At 42.3% G+C, this 20,193-nt stretch overlaps 1 protein-coding gene across 1 annotated transcript in view; it reads left to right on the forward strand.

Moving 5' to 3' along the window:
- The window catches only part of itgb4 (integrin, beta 4), a 155,626-nt gene extending 137,677 nt beyond the window's left edge, over positions 1 to 17,949 (forward strand). Inside the window, 6 exon segments of the mRNA XM_073026696.1 lie at positions 261 to 407; positions 11,065 to 11,253; positions 14,043 to 14,198; positions 15,041 to 15,205; positions 15,899 to 16,015; positions 16,143 to 17,949. Coding sequence (XP_072882797.1) covers positions 261 to 407; positions 11,065 to 11,253; positions 14,043 to 14,198; positions 15,041 to 15,205; positions 15,899 to 16,015; positions 16,143 to 16,267 — 899 coding nt within the window. The 3' untranslated portion in view covers positions 16,268 to 17,949.
- The last annotated feature ends 2,244 nt before the right edge of the window (positions 17,950 to 20,193 follow it).

Below are 20,193 nucleotides of genomic sequence, written 5' to 3' on the forward strand. Positions count from 1 at the left end.
TCTTAATCCCAGTGTTGTTCCTCACTGTTTGAACTGTGTCACGGAGAACAGTTCCATGGCTGAGGGAAGAAGGATGGGGATTGTAGCCGGGCAAGCTCGCTGTGTCAGCAGATGTGAGGTAGCCTAACATCACTGGGGCCGAGGCCGAGGAGGGGAGATGCAACCTCTACTGAATTACGCTCTGACCTGCGATTCAGGTTACATTTAATCCAGGGCTTTTCCATTTTCATGGAGTTCCTCTGTCTGTCTCTGTTACACAGAAAACCGCTCTCCTGGGGTCCCGAGCACTCCCACCCGCCTGGTCTTCTCTGCGCTGGGAGCCACCTCGCTGAAGGTCAGCTGGCAGAAGCCTCAGTGCGAGCAGGAAATCCTGGCCTATCGTGTCACCTATCAACCCCTGGCTGGAGGTCAGTACCACCACCGCACGGGCTCCCCAGGAACAGCAGGAGCACCTGGGCTGACTTCAGAGCAAGAGGAGATCTCTGACAGTTGCACCTGGGGCTGGGGCAGTGGCTGGATATGAGAGGAGTATCTCCTCAGCTGAGGGGACCAGACCCGAGTTTGCTGAGGGAGGGAGGAGGAAGAAGCCTACACAGAGGGTTGTGAATCCTTGGAGTTCTGCACCCAGTCACTGGGTTTATTTGGAACAGATCAGTGGACTTCTATCCATGGTGGGATGGAGGTATGTGAGGAGAGAATGCTGCCGAGCTGGAAAATCGGCCTTGCCCTTAACGAAGGGAGGAGCAGGTCAAAGGACAGACTGCTGTACTTGTGGAATATTGCCCATCTCCTTAACGTTCAAACCACTCTCCTGTACCAAGAGACAGGCATTGAGTCGAGCTTGGTTTCAGAGCTCACTCACCATGTAGAAATACTTGGATAGATAATAAGCCACAAGATTAAGGTGCTGGTTCATAGATGCAAAGAAATCTCATGGTTTTGTGTTAAACATGGACAAGTAACCCCATCCCGATTAAACTCACCCCAGCCTTGCAGAGTCCCTAGTCCCATCTTCCTGCATTTGCACCATATCATTTCATACCTCTCCTATCCAGGTACTTACCCAGACTTTTGAGATGTTATAGTAGGATTTGCAAAACCATTTCTGCTGGCAGTTCATTGCTCACTACTTCTACCCTCTGACTGAAGATGTTTCCCCTCCAATTCCATTTTAAAATCTTTTTTATTAATTATTATTGAAGATCAGCAAAAAAAGATACATTAAATCAATATGTCATTATGTACAATGAACAATTAAATTAGCAAATAACTGATTAACAAAGCTAAGCAATATATCAATAATAATAAGAGAAAATAAAGTGTTAAGAATTTTTTTTGAAAGAAAAAGGAAAAAAAAAAGAACCCCTACCAACTAAGAAGAAAAAAACCACTACTAACTGAAAAAAACCCCATTGGGAGCACAACCCCGGAGCTATACATCATACAAGCTTCCATAAAAGAAAAACATAAAGCTGCCAACTCAAATCCATTTGAAGAAAAATCAGAAGGAAACCATATTAATTAACTCAAATCAGATGATAGTTGCGGGCGAATGAACCCCACCTTTTCTCAAAATCAAATCGAGGATCAAAAGTTCAACTTCTGATTTTCTCCAAACTAAGACATAACATCACCTGAGAGAACCACTGTATCAAAGTAGGAGCAGAAACATCTTTCCATTTCAACAAAATAGCTCTTCTGGCCAATGATGTAACAGATGCAATTACATGTTGGTCTGATGGAGAAATACCATGAATATATTGAGGGATTATACCGAATAAAACTGTCAATTTATTAGGTTGTAAATTAATTTTTAAAACTTTAGAAATTGTAGAGAAAATAGACTTCCAAAAATGTTTCAATACAGACCACGGCCAAAATGTGTGTCAATGTGGCTGTCTCAGTTTTACATCTGTCATACTGACTACCAACATTAGGAAACATTTTAGACAGTCTCTCCTTTGTCAAATAGTAACAATGTACAATTTTAAATTGAATTAAAGAGTGACTGGCACAGATCAAAGAAGAGTTAACCAACTTCTAAATCTGCAACCAATCTTCTGTTATCAAGGTCATGTTAAGCTCTCTCTCCCAATCTTGCTTAATCTTAAGTGAAGGGTAATTGTGCTGGTCTAACAATAAATTATAATTTTTCCCAATAAAACCCTTCACAGAATGATTCATTTTTAAAATAATATCTAACAAGTCAGAATCCTGTATATATGGAAAATTACTTAAATATTCTTGTAAGAAGTGTCTGACCTGAAGATATTGCAGGAAATGTGAATAAGAGAGAGTATTTAGCTACTAATTTCTCAAAAGACATCAATTGGCCATCTTGGGACAGATCCATGAAGGAATAAACTTCATGGAATAAACTCCTTTATTCCTCCAAAGAAGAAAGGTAGGATCACTTAATGAAGGTTTAAATAAATAATTTCGATAAATTAAACTAAAAAGTTTAAATTTTTTGAGATTAAAAAAATTATGAAACTGGAACCAAATTCATAGTGACTGCTTAATCACAGGATATAAATTTAAATTAGTAATTTTGCTCAGTTGTACAGGTAGAGAAGCTCCTAATAATGAGGTTAAGTGAAACTTTCACAGCATTCAATTCCAAATCAGCCCAAGGTGGTCGTTCATTTTTATGTGAGGTCGTTGTTAATTTAATGTGGATAAATGTGAGGTTATCCACTTTGGTTGCAAGAACAGGAAAACAGATTATTATCTGAATGGTGGCCGATTAGGAAAAGGGGAGATGCAACGAGACCTGGGTGTCATTGTACACCAGTCGTTGAAGGTGGGCATGCAGGTACAGCAGGCGGTGAAAAAGGCAAATGGTATGTTGGCATTCATAGCAAAAGGATTTGAGTACAGGAGCAGGGAGGTTCTACTGTAGTTGTACAAGGCCTTGGTGAGACCGCACCTAGAGTATTGTGTGCAGTTTTGGTCCCCTAATCTGAGAAAAGACATTCTTGCCATAGAGGGAGTACAGATAAGGTTCACCAGATTGATTCCTGGGATGGCAGGACTTTCATATGAAGAAAGACTGGATCAACTAGGCTTATACTCACTGGAATGTAGAAGATTGAGGGGGGATCTTATTGAAACGTATAAAATTCTAAAGGGATTGGACAGGCTAGATGCAGGAAGATTGTTTCCGATGTTGGGGAAGTCCAGAACGAGGGGTCACAGTTTAAGGATAAAGGGGAAGCCTTTTAGGACCAAGATGAGAAAAAACCTCTTCACACAGAGAGTGGTGAATCTGTGGAATTCTCTGCCACAGAAAACAGTTGAGGCCAGTTCATTGGCTGTATTTAAGAGGAAGTTAGATATGGCCCTTGTGGCTGAAGAGATCAGGGGGTATGGAGAGAAAGCAGGTACAGGGTTCTGAGTTGGATGATCAGCCATGATCATACTGAATGGCGGTGCAGGCTCGAAGGGCCGAATGGCCTACTCCTGCACCTATTTTCTATGTTTCTATGTTTCTGTCAGCCCAATTTAACCAAAAACACATATAACGTATATTAACAGCCCAATTATACATTCTTAAATTAGGCAGAGCAAGACCTCCATCTTTTTTTAATTTTTGTAAATGATATTTACCAGTTCTTGGTCTTTTATTATTCCAAACAAAAGATGAAATAATAGAGTCAACCTGATCAAAAAACTTCTTAGTTAAAAAATAGGGATATTTTGAAATACATATAAAAATTTTGGTAAAATCATTTTAACTGCATGAATTCAGCCGGCTAAAGAAAGTGTAAGTGGATTCCATCTACAAAATAATTGCTTCATAAAATCTACTAAAGGAACCAAATTAGCTTTATAGAGGTCTTTATGATTTTTAGTAATAATAATACCTAAATATTTAAATGAGTCCGTAACTCTAAAAGGAATGTCATCATATATAGAAGCAGGATCATTTAGAGGAAATAATTCACTTTTATGAATGTTTAGTTTATATCCCGAAAACTTTTCAAAATCATTTAATAGTTTCAATAAACTAAGGATGGATTCTTAAGGATTCGAAATATAAACTAAGAGATCGTCAGCATAAAGGGAAATCTTATGAACAGTCCCATTTATGAGAATTCCATGAATATCTTTAGCTTCACGAAGTGCAATAGCCAAGGGTTCCAGCACCAAATTAAATAACAAAGGACTTAAACGGGCATCCTTGTCTTGTACCCCAGGAAAGCCAAGAAAAAGGAGATTGGCAATTATTAGTAATAACAGTAGCAATAGGTCTCAATAAATTTGACAAAGTCCTAACTTTGTAATAAATTTTCTGGAAAATGCCAAGGCAAATTTGCAATAATTACATCATTCAATTCATAAGCTAAGCTTAAAGGCGCATGATCTGAGAGAACTATAGCATCATATTCACATTTCTGGACTTTGGACAAAAATCAAGGATCAGCTGTAAAGTAATCGATTCTCGAAAAATTTTTGTGAACATGTGAAAAAAAGAATAATCTCTATCATTAGGATGCAAATGTCTCCAAACTTCAACCAGGCCAAAATCAATTAGAAGAGAGTTAATATGTGATGCAGAACAACTCGGAAGCTGCTGATTTGTTAAAATCTTGTTGATCAAAGGATTTAAACAACAGTTGAAATAACCACCCATTAATAACATATATTCATTTAAATCTGGCAATAAAGCAAATATATTTTTAAAAAAGGATCATTTACATTAGGTCCATATAGGTTAACCAGAACAATTTTTCTATTACAAATTGTTCCTTTAACAATTAAAAATCTTCTATTAATATCTGACACAATGTCTTCTTGGATGAATAAAATATTGGATTTAATAAAAATAGATATTCCCTTTGTTTTATTTTGACAAGTAGCATGAAATTGAAGGCCCTTCCACATTTAAAAAAATCTATTTTGATCGCCCGTTTTGATAGGCATTTCTTGAGCAAAATTTATATTGGGTTGGAATCGATTAATGATTTTAAAAGTCTTCTTTCACTTAATAGGATGATTCCAACCACGTACGTTTCAACTTATAAAGTTTATCTGTTTAGTCACCATTAAAAAAAATTATTTTATTTAACACATAAATACACGCATACCAGTGCGGGCTAATCAAAACTGGCGGTGATAAGTATAATCATATGCAAAACATGCATGCTCTGGAACTCTGTAATGGGGGAAAAATACGAAAAAGAAAACTAAAATTAATCCTATGGTTAATCCTATAACTCAGAACTAACCCCAATCCTCGCTCCACCCCGAAAAGCCCAAAATTTGGCAAAAAAAAGCCAAAATGCATACCCATAGAATAAAAAGAGAGAGAGACTCTGCGAGCTGCCCATTTTATAATAGTGATTTTAAAAGCTTTCCTTAATTCGTCCCCCCAGTTTAAAAAAAAACCATACAGCCCTAAAATAGAAAAACCCTGCAGAGGAAAAAAATATTTTGCTAAATATAAAAAGTCAAACACTACAGAACAACACTCCACCATATCAAGTCATGTTAACTGGTTCTTCTGCCCACTTACAGCCTTGCTTCTGACTGATATATATGCAATTTAAATATCAATTTACTTTGATAGATTAAAGGTGAGCAGAACCTCATGGGCCAAAGGGTCTGGACTGTGCAGTATTGCTCTACAGCATCTGGCTCCCCATATCCAGCATAAAAGTTCAGAGAAAAAAATGTTTATACTTAAAAACAAGCTGGGGAATGCAGAAACTATCTCCAAAAACGCCAAAACAATAAAATTAAACAAAGAGAAAAATGCCTACGTAATCTCTAATGAAGAGAAATCAGCACCATTTTCCATTTAATTTACACACCCAATGAAAAGTTTACTAAGTATCTATCGACTAAGCACTCCCAACTCTATATATAAAAGAAAAAGTCCTTATGAACTATGAAAACTATCAATTAATGAAAAAAGGAGGATAAAAACAAATTATCAAACAATTTGTCCATTGTGTTAATTCACTCAGTGGACCAAACAGGTTTCGGAGAAGTCATTCATCATTCGCATCAAAAGTTCACATCTTTAAATGGTCAATCGATCAAAGGACATCTTAAGCAAATCGGAAACCTTCAAAGCTTATCTTCTTTCTGAAATAACAATTATTCAGCAGACCTAAAACCATTCAAACTCGACTACAACCAGAATAAACATGTGGAGTTGAAACTTTGGGAAATAATTTTAATCGGGCTGGATATTGAAGTGATGGGAATAATCCCTTATCATAGGCTATCTTCATGGTTGGGATGAATTTAGACCGCAGGTCCATAACTTCCCATGGATAATCTTCATTAAAATGAATCTCGGAACACTTAAATTTAAAAACTCAGTGTTTCCTTGCATATTTTATGACTTGGTTTTTAACTTTGAAATGAAGGAAGCAGACCAGAACTGTGATTGGTTTATTCGGATCCCAAGATTTCGAAGTGAAAATTTTATGCACTCTTTCGATATCAGGAGGTCGAGGTAAAATACCCAGAAACAGAGACTGAAACAAGTTAGCAAAATAGTCCAATAAATCTCCACTCTCAGATCCTTCCTTCAGTCCAACAATTGGTATATTCTGACGAGATCTTGCTTCCAAATCAATAATTTTATGTTGAGACTTTTCCAAGCGTGCTAAAATATCCACTATTTGACGCTTCGTCTCTTGAAGTTCAGAATTTAGGGAAATAATATTTTCTTGTACAAATTGAAAACTCTCTCATAATGACTTCATCTCAGAAGAGGTAGCATCAAGTTTTACCGTGTTGTTGTCTATTTTCCTGTTGAGAAACATCAGCGAACATTCTAGACGCTCAGCCCAAGCCGGCATGTCCTCTGATTTTTTTTCCCCCTTTCCATTGCTGGATTCAGGAAGCTGCTTTCCACTTCTTAAAGATTGTGACATAGTAACAACTATTCCCCTCTAAGATCTGACAAATAAAAGTTAAAAATTCAAAGTTTAAACTGGGGAAAAGGAGGAATTAATTGCAGCCACATGAACTATGTGTCACTCCATTAGACAGTAGGTGGAGTCTCCCCTCCGATTCCTCTTAAATATTTCACCTTTCACCCTAAACCTATGACCTCTAGTTCTAATCTCGCCCAACCTCGGGGGGAAAACACCTGCGTGTATTTACCCTATCTATATTCCTCATAATTTTGTATCCCTCTATCACAGCTCCCCTCATGTTCCGGAGCTCTAGAGAATAAAATTCTAAACTTGGCAAGAAATTTTGCCACATCTCTGTCTGCCACTCTATCCCAAGCTAAGTTTTTCACGCAGAGAGTGGTGAATGGGCTGCTGGTGACGGTGGTGGAGGTGAATACAATAGGCTCTTTTAAGAGACTCCTGGATAGGTACATGGAGCTTAGAAAAATAGAAGTCTATGTAATTTCTAAAATAAGTACGTGTTTGGCACTGCATCGTGGGTCAAAGGACCTATATTGTGCTGTAGGTTTTCTATCTTTCTGTCAGCTTTGACTTGTCAGCCATGGTTGTACTATTTTGCCATTTGAGTACTTTGCTTTTGGAAGACATCTATCCTGCACCTTCCTCATTTTTCCCAGAAACTCTCACCGTTGCTGCTCTGCTAGCAGCTCCTTCCAATTTACATGTTTCATTCCAATTTACTTTGCCTAGCTCCTCTCGTACCACTGTAATTTCTTTTACTCCACTGAAATACTGTTATGTCAGACTTTCTCCCTATCAAATTTCAAGTTGAACACAATCATATTGTGATCACTGATTCCTAAGGGTTCTTTTACCATAAGCTCCCTAACCGCCTCTGGTTCATTACATAACACCCGATCCAGTACAGCTGATCCCCTAGTAGGCTCAACGACAAACTACTCTAAAAAGCCATCTGTTAGGCATTCAACAAATCCACTCTCTTGAGATCCATTACCAACCTGATTTTCCAAATTGACCTGCATGTTGAAATCTCCCATGACTATCATAACATTGTCCTTTTGACATGCCGTTTCTATTTCCCATTGTAATCTGTGGTTCACATCCCAGCCTGTATATAACTGCTATCAGGGCCCTTTACCCCTCGCTGTTTCTTAATTCAACCCACAAGGATACAATGTGATCCTATGTCACACCTTTCTACTGATTTGATGCCATTCTTTACCAGCAGAGCCACGCCACCCCTCTGCCCCCCTTCCTATCCCTCCGATACAACGTGTAACCTTGGACATTCAGCTCCCAACTACAACTATCCTTCAGCCATGATTCAGTGATGGCCACAACATCATGCCTGACAATTTGTAATAGTGCAACAAGGTCATCCACCTGATTTCTTATATTCCGTATAACTCAGAGCTGTAAGTCCCAGCAGCATCAGTGTAGATTTTCTCTGGAGTCAAGCGTATTGCTGCTGCTTCTATTTCCGGCAGTTTAGACGCATCTCGGCGTATTACTGCCCTCTGCAGGATGTACAATTCATTACAGAATTTCAGGAAACACAAATTCTCGAATATAAACTAGTCGCACGTAGAAACGGAATAATAAACTTTTCAGTCAGATGGTGGTTCTCTTGGTGGCCAAACAAAGATTTAATAGAAAAACAAAATACATTTAAGTCAGACAGCCTCTTGAACAATATGCTTCTTTCAATTTTATATAGATTACAACTCAGCAAAACATGCTGAACTGTCTCTGGACTACCACAGTCACATAATCCAGTTGGACGTTTTCCTATTGTCTTTAAGTAATAGTTTAGCCCACAATGCCCCAACCGAAGTCTTGTTAATTTCACCATATCTCTATGATTTAAAGAGTAACAGTCTGAGAACCTTTTAACTAGAGGGTGACTAGAAAAGAACTGCCTTCCATTTAATTCATTTTTCCAATCTTCTTGCTATTTCTTCTCTATACCTTTTTTCATCCTACTTCTCAGTTCTGCTCTGCCTAGGGGTATTCTGATTCCTACTTGCCCGCTCTGTAAGGAAGACTTGGCAATGCCATCCACAATTTCATTTCCCTCCACCCCAACATGCCCAGGTATCCATGTAAATCTAACTTCACAACCCATCTTCCCTACTCTAAACAAAACTAAGAGAATCTCAATAATACCAATAAGAGCAAAACCTAATCTCCCACCTAGGTAGCCTCCTACCTGCTGGCATGAACATTCAACTCACAGACCTCCGTTGATACCCCTGCCCCCCCCTTACCCCCATCCCTATCTATTATTTTAATCTGGTTCTCTTTCTCTTTTTTCCCCCCACTCACTATAATCTCCCCCCAGCCCTACCTTTCTTTCTCTTTAATTTCCCATAATTCTCCACCTTCCCCCTAGCCCATTTCCCTCCAGCCTATCACTTCCCAGCTCTCTACTTCATCCCTCCCCCCACTTCTTATCCCCCCTCGACCATCCCATGTTACTTCACTCCTGATGAAGGGTTTCGGCCCGAAACGTTGTCACTACCTCCTCCCATAGATGCTGTCTGGCCTGCTGCGTTCTGCCAGCATTTTGTGTTTTTATTTATTTCCAGCATCTGCAGATTCACTCGTGTTGCCTTAGAGTCTCAATAACTATGTCAGGATGAGCTTTTGATTTATTCCCTTTTATAGCCTTTAAGCTTATTGCTATCTTTCCTGAAGGTAGGTAACCAGAACTAAATTCAATACTCTAAATTTGCCCAGACCGACATTTTGTACAATTTCAACATAACAAGCCAGTTCCTGTACTCAGTATCCTAATTTATGAAGACCCATGTGCCTGAAGCTCTCTGAATCAGTGCTTCTCCCCATTGATCAAAACTAATGCTCACCAGAGGAAACTTGGGAGGAATTACCAGGGCCTCTGCCTTATAGCTGCAGTAATGCAAGTTCACTACTGATTTGGCCCTAGTTAGAGATGAGTTAATCCTTTGTAACCCTCTCACTGGGCTCATATACAAACTTGGCTAGTTAGCTAACTCTGCTAACGGCCAGGTGACTCAGTGATGAGAAGGCCACCTTCCATAAGCGACATATGTCTAAGGGTTGGTATGATTTGGGGTTCAACCAAACAGGAAAGTTGGAATGTTCCGATGTTCCGGGACATGAATTGTAGTGAATGCTGGGTAAATACTTCCCCATGCACAGCTATTGTTCACCAGGAAAATAACAGATCGTACACCAGCATAAATTTACAAAGGAAGTATACTTACCAATATTTCAACTTCAACAAACAGTTAGCCGATAAAGTAAAGGGGCTGGTTGCAGTTATATCAGTCCAAGTACGCACATAAACGTCGGAGCTCATTACTGAAGTGGTCGGGTGTTCTGCTTTACTCACACGCTGAACCCACATTCTGCATGAAGGACAAAGCCACAGATGGAACTTCCCTTAAAGACTATCTGGAACGAACTGGCTAACCCAGGAGCATTTCCTCCTTGGAGCCATTCATCTGCACAAAGAACTTCTTACAACAGGGTCTCTCCTTCGAGTGGTATCCTGTGAACATCTTCCCTTGCTCCTGCAAAAGACCCCAGACCGGACTACTGTCCTTCAGAAATCTGATCCCATCCAACTCTCTCAAATCTTCCATAGCATCACACTGAGCAAACTTACAACACGTTACCAAGACAAACCCAATTGGCTAACGGAACATTCCTAGGTTGGCCAAATGGCTCCTTATCTTTAGTCCAAGCCTAAACACTAATCCACCAAGGTTACTAACAGGGCATACTGCATTTGCAGAAAACTGCTAAAATAAAAATACCTCACAGCATCATAGTAGAAATCTTAACCAGGACATTTCGCCTTCAGTAGTGGTGACTGAAACTTGTGCAGTTATACGGACATGGGTGTAGTGGAATTTCTCCATGTGGTCACTTCAATATGTGGGCAGGACAGGTGCCCGAGCCTGCGATCAGCAGTTCTCCCGATTCTGAGGTGAATCTTCACTGATGAAAGGCAAGCTGAGCTTTGTGGTGCAGGAGAGCTTCTGAATGAGGCAATGTGGTTCACTTGTTGGAGTGTGGTATCCACCAGTGAATCCGTGCTGATCGGACAGATGGGGAGAGGTTTGAGCTGTGATTACCAGCCAGCCACTGGAAGCTGATGTTGTCTCTTATGTTCCAGGTGAGATGAAAACGGTTGAGATCTCGGACCCAAATCAAAACTCGTTGATTATCAATGACCTTCTTCCCAACCACTCCTACATGTTCAAGGTCAAGGCTCTGAGTGAAAAAGGCTGGGGTCCAGACCGCGAAGGAGTCATCACCATTGAATCCAAAGTGGACCCCATGAGTCCCCTCAGCCCAGTCCCAGGTAATGCTCCCTCCGGTTTAAGGTGGCTTGATTGGTGAGGGATGAAATGTGGTGATGTTGCACAGTCTGTCTTAACTCTGGAGATTCCTGCATTGCTGGTCTTTGGCCTAAACTTAACTTCAAGAGAAAATTCAAGTGATTGTTATTTGGTAAAATAACCGTGTGCTGTACCTCATGGCTGGAGACTGGGCCAATATAAACAGCCAAACTAAATTCATGTTGGAGTAATAATTTTAAAATTGATCTTCACCATTACCTGTACAACCACACTCTTATTAATCAAAATATGTTGGTAATACTCAGCTGGTAAGGCAATTTTTTGCAGAAAGAGAGAGTTAATGTTTCAGGTTGGCCAATCTAATGAATTATTTTCCCCTCTCTTCAGACGCTGCCTGACCTAATGAGTGTTTCCAGCATTTTACATCTAAATTTCAGATTTTCAGAATCTGAAGTTTTCTTCAGCTTCACCAATATGTTGTTTGTGCGATCTTGCTCTACACCTATTCCTTTCTGCATACAATAACTTGTATAAACATCACACCTTTAGCATAGAAAACATAGCAAGATACCTTACCAGTACTGGTTTTGTCAGCACAAAGGAGATTTCAAAGCAATGAGGGGGATGCTAAGGCGCTCATTAAAGACAGACATGGGGAGACTCGACCCTGCAGGAGCAGAGCTCACAATAAGCTTGGGAGGATGGAAAGTGCCAGTATTGGGGCAGGGCAGAGATCTCAAAGGCTAGTAGGGTGGAGGAGGCTAACGAGGTGAGGAGAGATGAGTCTATAGCGGGATTAAGAACCTGAACGCATTACCAGAGGAGTTGATTCAGGTCAGGGAGCACAGGAACGTGGGACAATGAATGAGATGAGCCAGCTGGGACAGAGGTTCTGAACGGCTGTGTTTTGAGGGGTGGAAGATGCAAGAATGGTGAGAAAGATATGAAGCAGTCAGATGCTTAAGTAATGTGGGAATCTGCTACAGAGGGACAGTGTTCTAAGGCTGGGTTAAACACCTTGGAGATGGAACAGATGATGTAATAGCAAACCACGTTGTTAGAAATGTTACTTTCTTAAAACATATTTTTAAACAAAATAGGTGCTAAAGAAATGTAAATGTTTGTCATTAGTGTAATTTCACAGGACAGGATCTTCTGAGGATTGCTTCCACTCTGGGAAGTGTTTTTCCATGCTGGGTTATTTACAGTCAGCCTCAGCCTTAGCATCACACATTTTACAAAAACCCTTTGTGTTCACTTTATAACGATGGATCTCACAATAAATATCATTAAATGGTTGCTAGATAAATAGCAGCTGCATCTTCCCCTGTAAACTTGCTCTTAGCATTTGCTCATCACTCATTTTAACTCCTCTTGTAAAATTCATGCCGAATTCTCAAGAGACAGCTGGTAAATTTCTAAACAATAAAAAAGAATTCTTTTGATATCTTGGTTTCATATTCCTTTGGTTTCGGCTCCCTCATTTTCTGCCTCTTGGTAATTATTTTCCATCTATTGACCCTTCACCACCATACCACCGCTAATTACTGAGATAGAAGAAGGTTTCTGCAGAATCTCTCCCAGTGCCAGGTATCAGTTATGAATGCTCATCTCATTAATGGTCTAAAGTTCCTACCTCTTTTTAAAAGCAAACTCAACCTGCCTTTTACCTTGTTGTTCAAATTTATACACTGGTTATTCCCACAACTGAATAACACACAGAAAATGCTGTAGGAACTCAGCAGGCCAGGTAGCATGTACGGAGAGAAATGAACAGTCAAACCTTCAGGCCAAGACCCTTCATCAGGACTGGAAAGGAAGGGGGCAGAAGGAAAGGAGCACAAGCTGATGAGACCAGGAAGGGGTGTGGTTAGGAAGATGGGAGGAGATGTGAGAAACTGGGAGGTGATAGGTGGAAGAGGCAAAGGGCTGAAGAGGGAATCTTACAGGAGAGGACTGTGGACCATGGAATAAAGAGAAGGAAGTGACGAGCCATTGGGAACTGTTAGGCAAATCATGAGGATGGGGGAGAAGAGAAAGGGATAAGAGGGCCCCTATAACTGGGTCTTATAATTTGATCTGCTACATTATTTCCTGAGCAATGCATTGCTCATTCTAACTGAATTGTTCACCACAGTCTGGTTCTGGTATTGATTATGTGATGTTTTTCACATTAAATTTTAATTAACACTAGATCCACAAATTGTCTCCACCAATATACTTCAGACTGTTATAACCATATAACAATTACAGCACGGAGACAGGCCATCTCGGTCCTTCTAGTCCGTGCTGACGCTTACACTCACCTAGTCCCAGTGGCCCGCACTCAGCCCATAACCCTCCATTCCTTTCCTGTCCATATACCTATCCAATTTTACTTTAAATGACAATACCGAACCTGCCTCTACCAGGTTGAGTTTGATATGATTGGGAAATAATGTTGCTGTTGGTTAGCCTGCACTTGGAGTATCAACAGCACAGAGGGGGTTTACAGGATTAAAGGGTATGCTTTTACGGTGAGAGGGTAAAATTGAAAGAAGATGCCCTTGTGAATGGACCCAGGAGGGTGGTGCCAGGGTGGTGATAGGAGCAGATATTCTCGAGGTTTTAGGTAGATATGGCGGGATACGGATCATGTACAGTCAGGAAGGATTTTCTTTATTTGTCACTGTGTTTGGTGTGGGTCGAATGCCCTGTTCCTCTCCTGCACTGTTCTAGGCTCGGTGCTGTGGTGTTACTGAGAGGAGGGGACACTTCTCGGCCGTTGCTCATGTGCTATATCCCCCTGCAGGTTCACCGTTCACACTGAGCACACCCAGTGCACCCGGACCTCTAGTGTTCACTGCGGTCAACTCAGAGCTGCTGAAGCTGAGCTGGGAGAAACCTCGTAAACCGAACGGGGACATTCTGGGTTATCTGGTGACCTGTGAACCACTGGATGGCAAAGGTGAGCATTGCTGCAGTCTGGATCATCACCTGCTCCACAGGAGAATGGGGCTTTGCCCTGTTGGTGGTGCCTGCTGAAAGGCAGAAAGCTGTGGTTACTCAGCATCTATGGAGAGAGGCATTTGCTCCAGGCTGATGTGTTGGGAGGAAGATCTGTCCTCAGAAGACCCACCTACTGAAACTTGAGGTCAGATCTTTGAGAGGTGGTGGATGCCTTATGGTAATGGAGACAAAACGAGGTGTTCCCTGTATCCTGAGCGTCTTGCCCTTTGGAGAAACATCTGTGCCCTGGTTACAAAGGTCAGTCGAGATGGTTACAAGACAGAGCACAGCAGGGACCCGTGTAGTGTTAGCTACATCAAGCAAGGGAGGTTCCCCTAAGGGTAGAGAGTCCCTGTACCAACAACGTCCTCAACAGCTGTTTGTCAGTCAGTGGCTCTCTCCACCATCGCTGTGTCACAATTCACAAAGGGCAGCCATTGGCTGGGCATGGAACCCATTGAGGTGGGTGTGTCAGGAAACCCGGCAGGTTGACTGTTCCCCTGGTTATCATAGTCCGAGTGACCTGGGTGATAGATGTCCCATCTCCTGGCTCTCCTCTCTGTGCCAGACACCTCCATGATACTCTGTCTGCCAGAGGTGAATGAAGTCTGTTTCTCCCAGACTCTCAGGCTCTGTGAGCACAACCACTCCCACTCCTCCTCCTGCCTCTGCATGTACCTCACCCCTGATCAGCCGACTGTTCCACTTCCCTCCCACCAGCGCTGTGTTCCCATCACTGGTACCTATCACCTATTGCACTGAAAGGCTGTCGTCACAGAGTGCCCCAATTTTCTCCAACAGATGAGATCAAGACATACCAAGTGGAAGGGGATGATGCAGAGATGACTTTAATGGTGCCCCACCTCAGAGAGAATATCCCGTACAAGTTCAAGGTTCAGGCAAAGACGACGCAAGGTTTTGGCCCGGAACGTGAAGGGATCATCACCATCGAGTCTCAGGATGGAGGTAAGGATGCAGTTGCTATTCGGGCATCTCCTGTGCTGAGAGGGGCTTGGACATAGTGTCTCTGTGTACTTTCAAGTTGGGGCTTGGGAAGGGGATGGGTGGGAAGAGGTGGGGATTCAGATAGTGGGTAGTTGAGCCTGTTGGTGAGGAGGGGCAAGTGTGGGTATGGGGGTGAGCTGGTTGGTTGGGGGGTGTGGGTGGGAATAGGGTATATGGGTGGGAGGGTCCGACTTCCTGGTGGTTTCACAAGGAGGAAATTGTGCACTGGGCACAGAGGCCCTCACTTCCTGCTGGGAAGGACAATAAGTCATTTTCTGGTTTAGGAGCAGAAGGTCCTCTGTTGCTGCAAGAGTGGCTCTGGGACCTTCCAGCCCAATTTCCTGGAGTTGGGATGATCTTGAGGTAAAGGGCCCAAGATAGAGGCAGTGAGAGAGTGGTGCTAAGCAAAGGTGCTAGGGAGGGTCTCCTGGTGAGGAGGTGTGTGCTTGTGCGTGTGTGTGCACGAGTGTGTGCGAGTGTGCTTGTGCATGAGTGTGCGCGTGCGTGCTTGTGTGTGTGCGTGAGTGTGCTTGTGCATGCGTGTGCGTGAGTGTGTGCACTACATTTAGTGGGCAGTGCAGGGTCATTGCTGGCTCTCCCCAGCTTGTTTGCATTCTGTGTTTTAACAGCTCTAATATTCTCTTTGTTTCCAAGCGAGTGTTTCCAAGTTCAGCAAACAGATGGTGATGAGACATGAAGGCTTCACCATTCCTGGTACCATGGGGACTGAGACCAGCCTGCTGGAGTCCAGCATTGACCCCTTCTTCTCAGGTTGGTGCTGAAAACCCCCTTAAGTTTGTGAATGAACCCTCCGCCTTTATTAAACCTTGTGAAGCTTTTAATTTCAAGATATGCGAACTCTGGATTTGCAGAGTTAATCTCCTGTCTTCCTTTTCAGATGGAATGACTGTAACGACACAAAGGATGGAGGGCGGGACCTCCATCACACAGCAAGTCACTCGGACCATGATGACCAGTGGAACAGTCACCAAACAAGTGGAGAGGAAGTTCTACGAGGCCTGATTATGACGAGCCCACTACAAAGTCCTGATCTTTGGACTCAATATTAAACCACACCAATGAACAACCTCTGAAGTCACCTTGAACTCTGCTTGTCAGCATCTTAAATAAGGGAGCACCTTTAAGGTGAACAACTGCTATGGACGCTTGTTGTTGTCTGTGTGCGGGATTGCAAGTCTTGACAGCTCTGTGATACTCCTTTAAAGTGTTCTGTCTGCCAAAGGTGAACGGAAGACTATTTCCCCAGCTCTTTCAACATCCAGTTGCCGAACTTTGAGTCACAGACTCCCTGGAGGAGATGAGTGTGCTGCCCCCTGCATTCTGAATGCAAGAGCCTTGTCAACACCAACTGAGGCTTTCCATCCACTGCTCAATGCTTCACCCTTTGGGTCGAACTGTGTCTGTTGGTCATCTACTACTAATCACTGTAGAATATTTAGAAATGATGATTAACACTGGAAACGAGCACAAAGCTTTGATGCCAACATGTCATGGGTGTGTGTTACATTCTGTTCTGTGTTCTTATAACTCTCTTAATTTCCTTGCCCTCTCCAAGCATGTGTATCTCCCATATTACGGGCATTAGCACCTATCCTAAATGTAGTTGTTCTATATCCCTGAGTGTCCCAACTGGGTTCCTTCAATTGGTTTAAAGATTAATTGGTTACGATGAACCCGTTCCACATCTGCAAACTCCCTATTCGATTAAAAGCTCCTCATAACTGACAGAACTCATCTGCTGACCAACTCCAGGTCTGTTAACCTTGGGAACAAACTCCAGGAACACACTGTCAACCACCTGTCTCCGTACACCGGGCAGTGTTTATTTCAATGTATGGGAGGTGTTGGCACAAGGAATGGTCATAGAGGGCAGAGTACTCCTTCCTTCTGAGAGGGAACTTACACTGTCCTGTCCTCTTTCCCTGTTATTCCTTCTCATCACACTTTACAGTTTGTGTGTGCAGCCCAAAAAAAAGTGCTCACCTCGTTACCAGTGAGAGATTTTGCCCTCTCCACCCTGTCAGGCGGTGTCCCAAATCCCGCCACTCACTGGGGGGAGTACAACACAGATGGAGCATTTCACCACCAACAGCCAGGAGGTTCCTGCAGTTTGGAGTCTCACCTGCTGACTTTTGCCAGTTGAACAGTGACTGTTCCTCTGTTCGGGTACCTGTCAGATGGGGACAAACCAAATACATGTTACTAACTGAAAACTTTCTTCTCTGAAGCTAAAATTTTGCTGCAATACTAAAGAGGATTAAGCCATTTTGATCGTGTATATTTATTTCTCTGGGCTGAAATCATCTTGCATGCTTTGGATTTGCATCTAATAGTCTTACAGTCTTCCTGGTGCCAGCCTATACTGACCAAACCCTCCAAAGGTTGAGATATACGAGGCTGACAGGCCAGAGTTTAAGCCCCTGTCCAATCTCAGCTACAACAGTCCCACTAACATTGTTGCCTTTACAGGCAGTTAATGGTGGAGTGGTGGCTGCAAATCAGTTAATAGTAGAGGTTAGGAGATAAAGGGATGATGCACAGAAATTAGCTACTGTATCTTGGATGCTCTCTCTCTCTCTGTAAGCTCGGCTTGTCCAGTATTTTCCTCCTGCTGACATCCATGGATTTTGTAATGTAAGAAAATACTTCTTGTCCATTTATAATATACAAGTCTCATACAATCAGTAATCTTATTTCTGTATTTTTTTAAAAGTCATGTTTCACTACTGGCTATCTCAGGCAAAGGAAGATTTACTGTTACAGAAAACAGATTTAATCAGGAATATCAAGTGAACTGAGTTGCTACTGCTGTCCTCCATGGTCAGTATGAGCCTAGAGAGAGCTGGGCTAGTTACCAGAGCTCCTTATGCCAAATTCCCTACAGATGATTCCCTCCACAGTGACCTAATTCAGAATGATTGTACTTTCTCGCCTGGTGCTTGGAACGACACAGGAATAGACATTTAGTCCTGCAAGCTTGCTCTGGACTTCTGTTAGACCAAAGGTGATCTGTTCCTCAAATCGTTGGCTCTGAAATCCCATCATGATGTTCCTTAAGAACTCCTAGACGTTCTTGTTACACACCACATTCTTAGAATAATAGAGCATGGAAAAAGCTGCTTCAACAACGTGTCCATAAGGTGCCCGTCTAAGCTAGTCCCGCTACCTATGCACCTGTCCAGCTGTCTTCAACAACGTGTCCATAAGGTGCCCGTCTAAGCTGGTCCCTCTACCTATGCACCTGTCCAGCTGTCTTCAACAACGTGTCCATACCAACCAAGGTGCCCGTCTAAGCTAGTCCCGCTACCTATGCACCTGTCCAGCTGTCTTTAGACTATGACATAGGAGCAGAATTAGGCCATTTGGCCCATTTGAGTCTGCTCTTGCCTTTCTGTCATGGTGGATATATTAATGCTGTCAACCCCATTATTCTGCCTTCTCCCCCAAACCCTGGACACCCAGACTAACCAGGATTCTATCTGCCTCTGTTTTAAATGTGCTTAATGACTTGGCCTCATAGACATCCATGGCATTGGATTTCAAAGATTCAGCACCCACTGGCTAAAGAAGAACCTCCTCATCTCTGTTCTAAATTGACATTTGTGCCCTTTGTTTCTAGACTCGCTCCTTTCCACATCCACTCTGCCTAGACTTTTCATTCAGTATTCAATAAGTTTCAATGACATCCTCCTTCATTCTTCTAAAGGCCCAGAGCCCTTGAAGGGTCCTGATACATTAACTCTTTCATTCCCAGAATCATTCTTCTGAACTTCCTCTGGACTATCTCTAATGCCAGCACATTTTTTCTTAGATAATGGGCCCAAAGCCACTCCAAATGCAGTCTGACCAATGCCTTATAAAGCCTCAGCATAACATCCTTGCTCTTGTATTCTAGACCTCTGGAAATGAAGGCAAACATTGCATTTGCCTTCCTTACTACCAAATCAACCTGCAATCCTGTATGATAATTCTCAAATCTCTTTGCACCTCTGATTTTTGAATTTTATCCCTGTTTAGAAAATACTCTAAACCTTTATTCCTTCCACCAAAGTGTGTGACTATACACATCCGTACACTATATTCCATCTGCCACTTCTTTGCCGAATCTCCCAATCTGTCTTAAGTCCTTCTACAGAAAACTTGTTTCAACACTATCTGCCCCTCCAGCTATCTGCAAACTTGGCCACAAAGCCATCAATTCTGTCATCCAAATCGTTGACATATAACATGAAAAGAAGCAGTCCCAACACTGACCCCTGCAGAACACCGCTGGTCACCGCCAGCCAGCCACCACAGAACCCTTTTATTCCAACTCTCTGCCTCCTACCAATCAGCCAATCTTCCATCTATGCTGGTATTTTTCCTGTAATACCTTGTTAAGCACCCTCACGTGTGGCACCTTGTCAAAGGCCCCCCTGAAAATCCAAGTAAGCAACATCCACTGACTGTTCTTTGTCTATCCTGACTGTTATTTCCTCAAAGAATTCCGACGGATTTGTTGGGCTAGATTTCCCCTGAAGGAAGCAATGCTGAGTTTGGCCTACTTTATCATATGCCTCCAAGAACCCCAAAACCTCATCCTTAATAATAGATTCCAACAACTTTCCAACCACTGAGGTCAGGCTAACTGACCTATAATTTTCCTTCTTCTGCCTCCCTCCCTTCTTAAAGAATGGAGTGACATATACAATTTTCCACTCCTCTCGAACCATTCCAGAATCTAATGATTTTTTGAAGGATCATTACTAATGCCTCCACAATCTCTTTAGTTAACTCTTCCAGAATCCCGGAGTGTTGTTCATCTGGTCTAGGTACTTGCCTGCTTCCCAGGCACCTTTTCCTCAGTGACAGCAACTGCACTCACTTCTGTCCCCTGACTCTCGCTCTGGCATACTGCTGCTATATGCAAAATACTTCTCCCATTCATC

The sequence above is a fragment of the Hemitrygon akajei genome, chromosome 22 (assembly GCF_048418815.1).
Source record: "Hemitrygon akajei chromosome 22, sHemAka1.3, whole genome shotgun sequence".
In the NCBI taxonomy this organism is placed as follows: Eukaryota; Metazoa; Chordata; class Chondrichthyes; order Myliobatiformes; family Dasyatidae; genus Hemitrygon; species Hemitrygon akajei.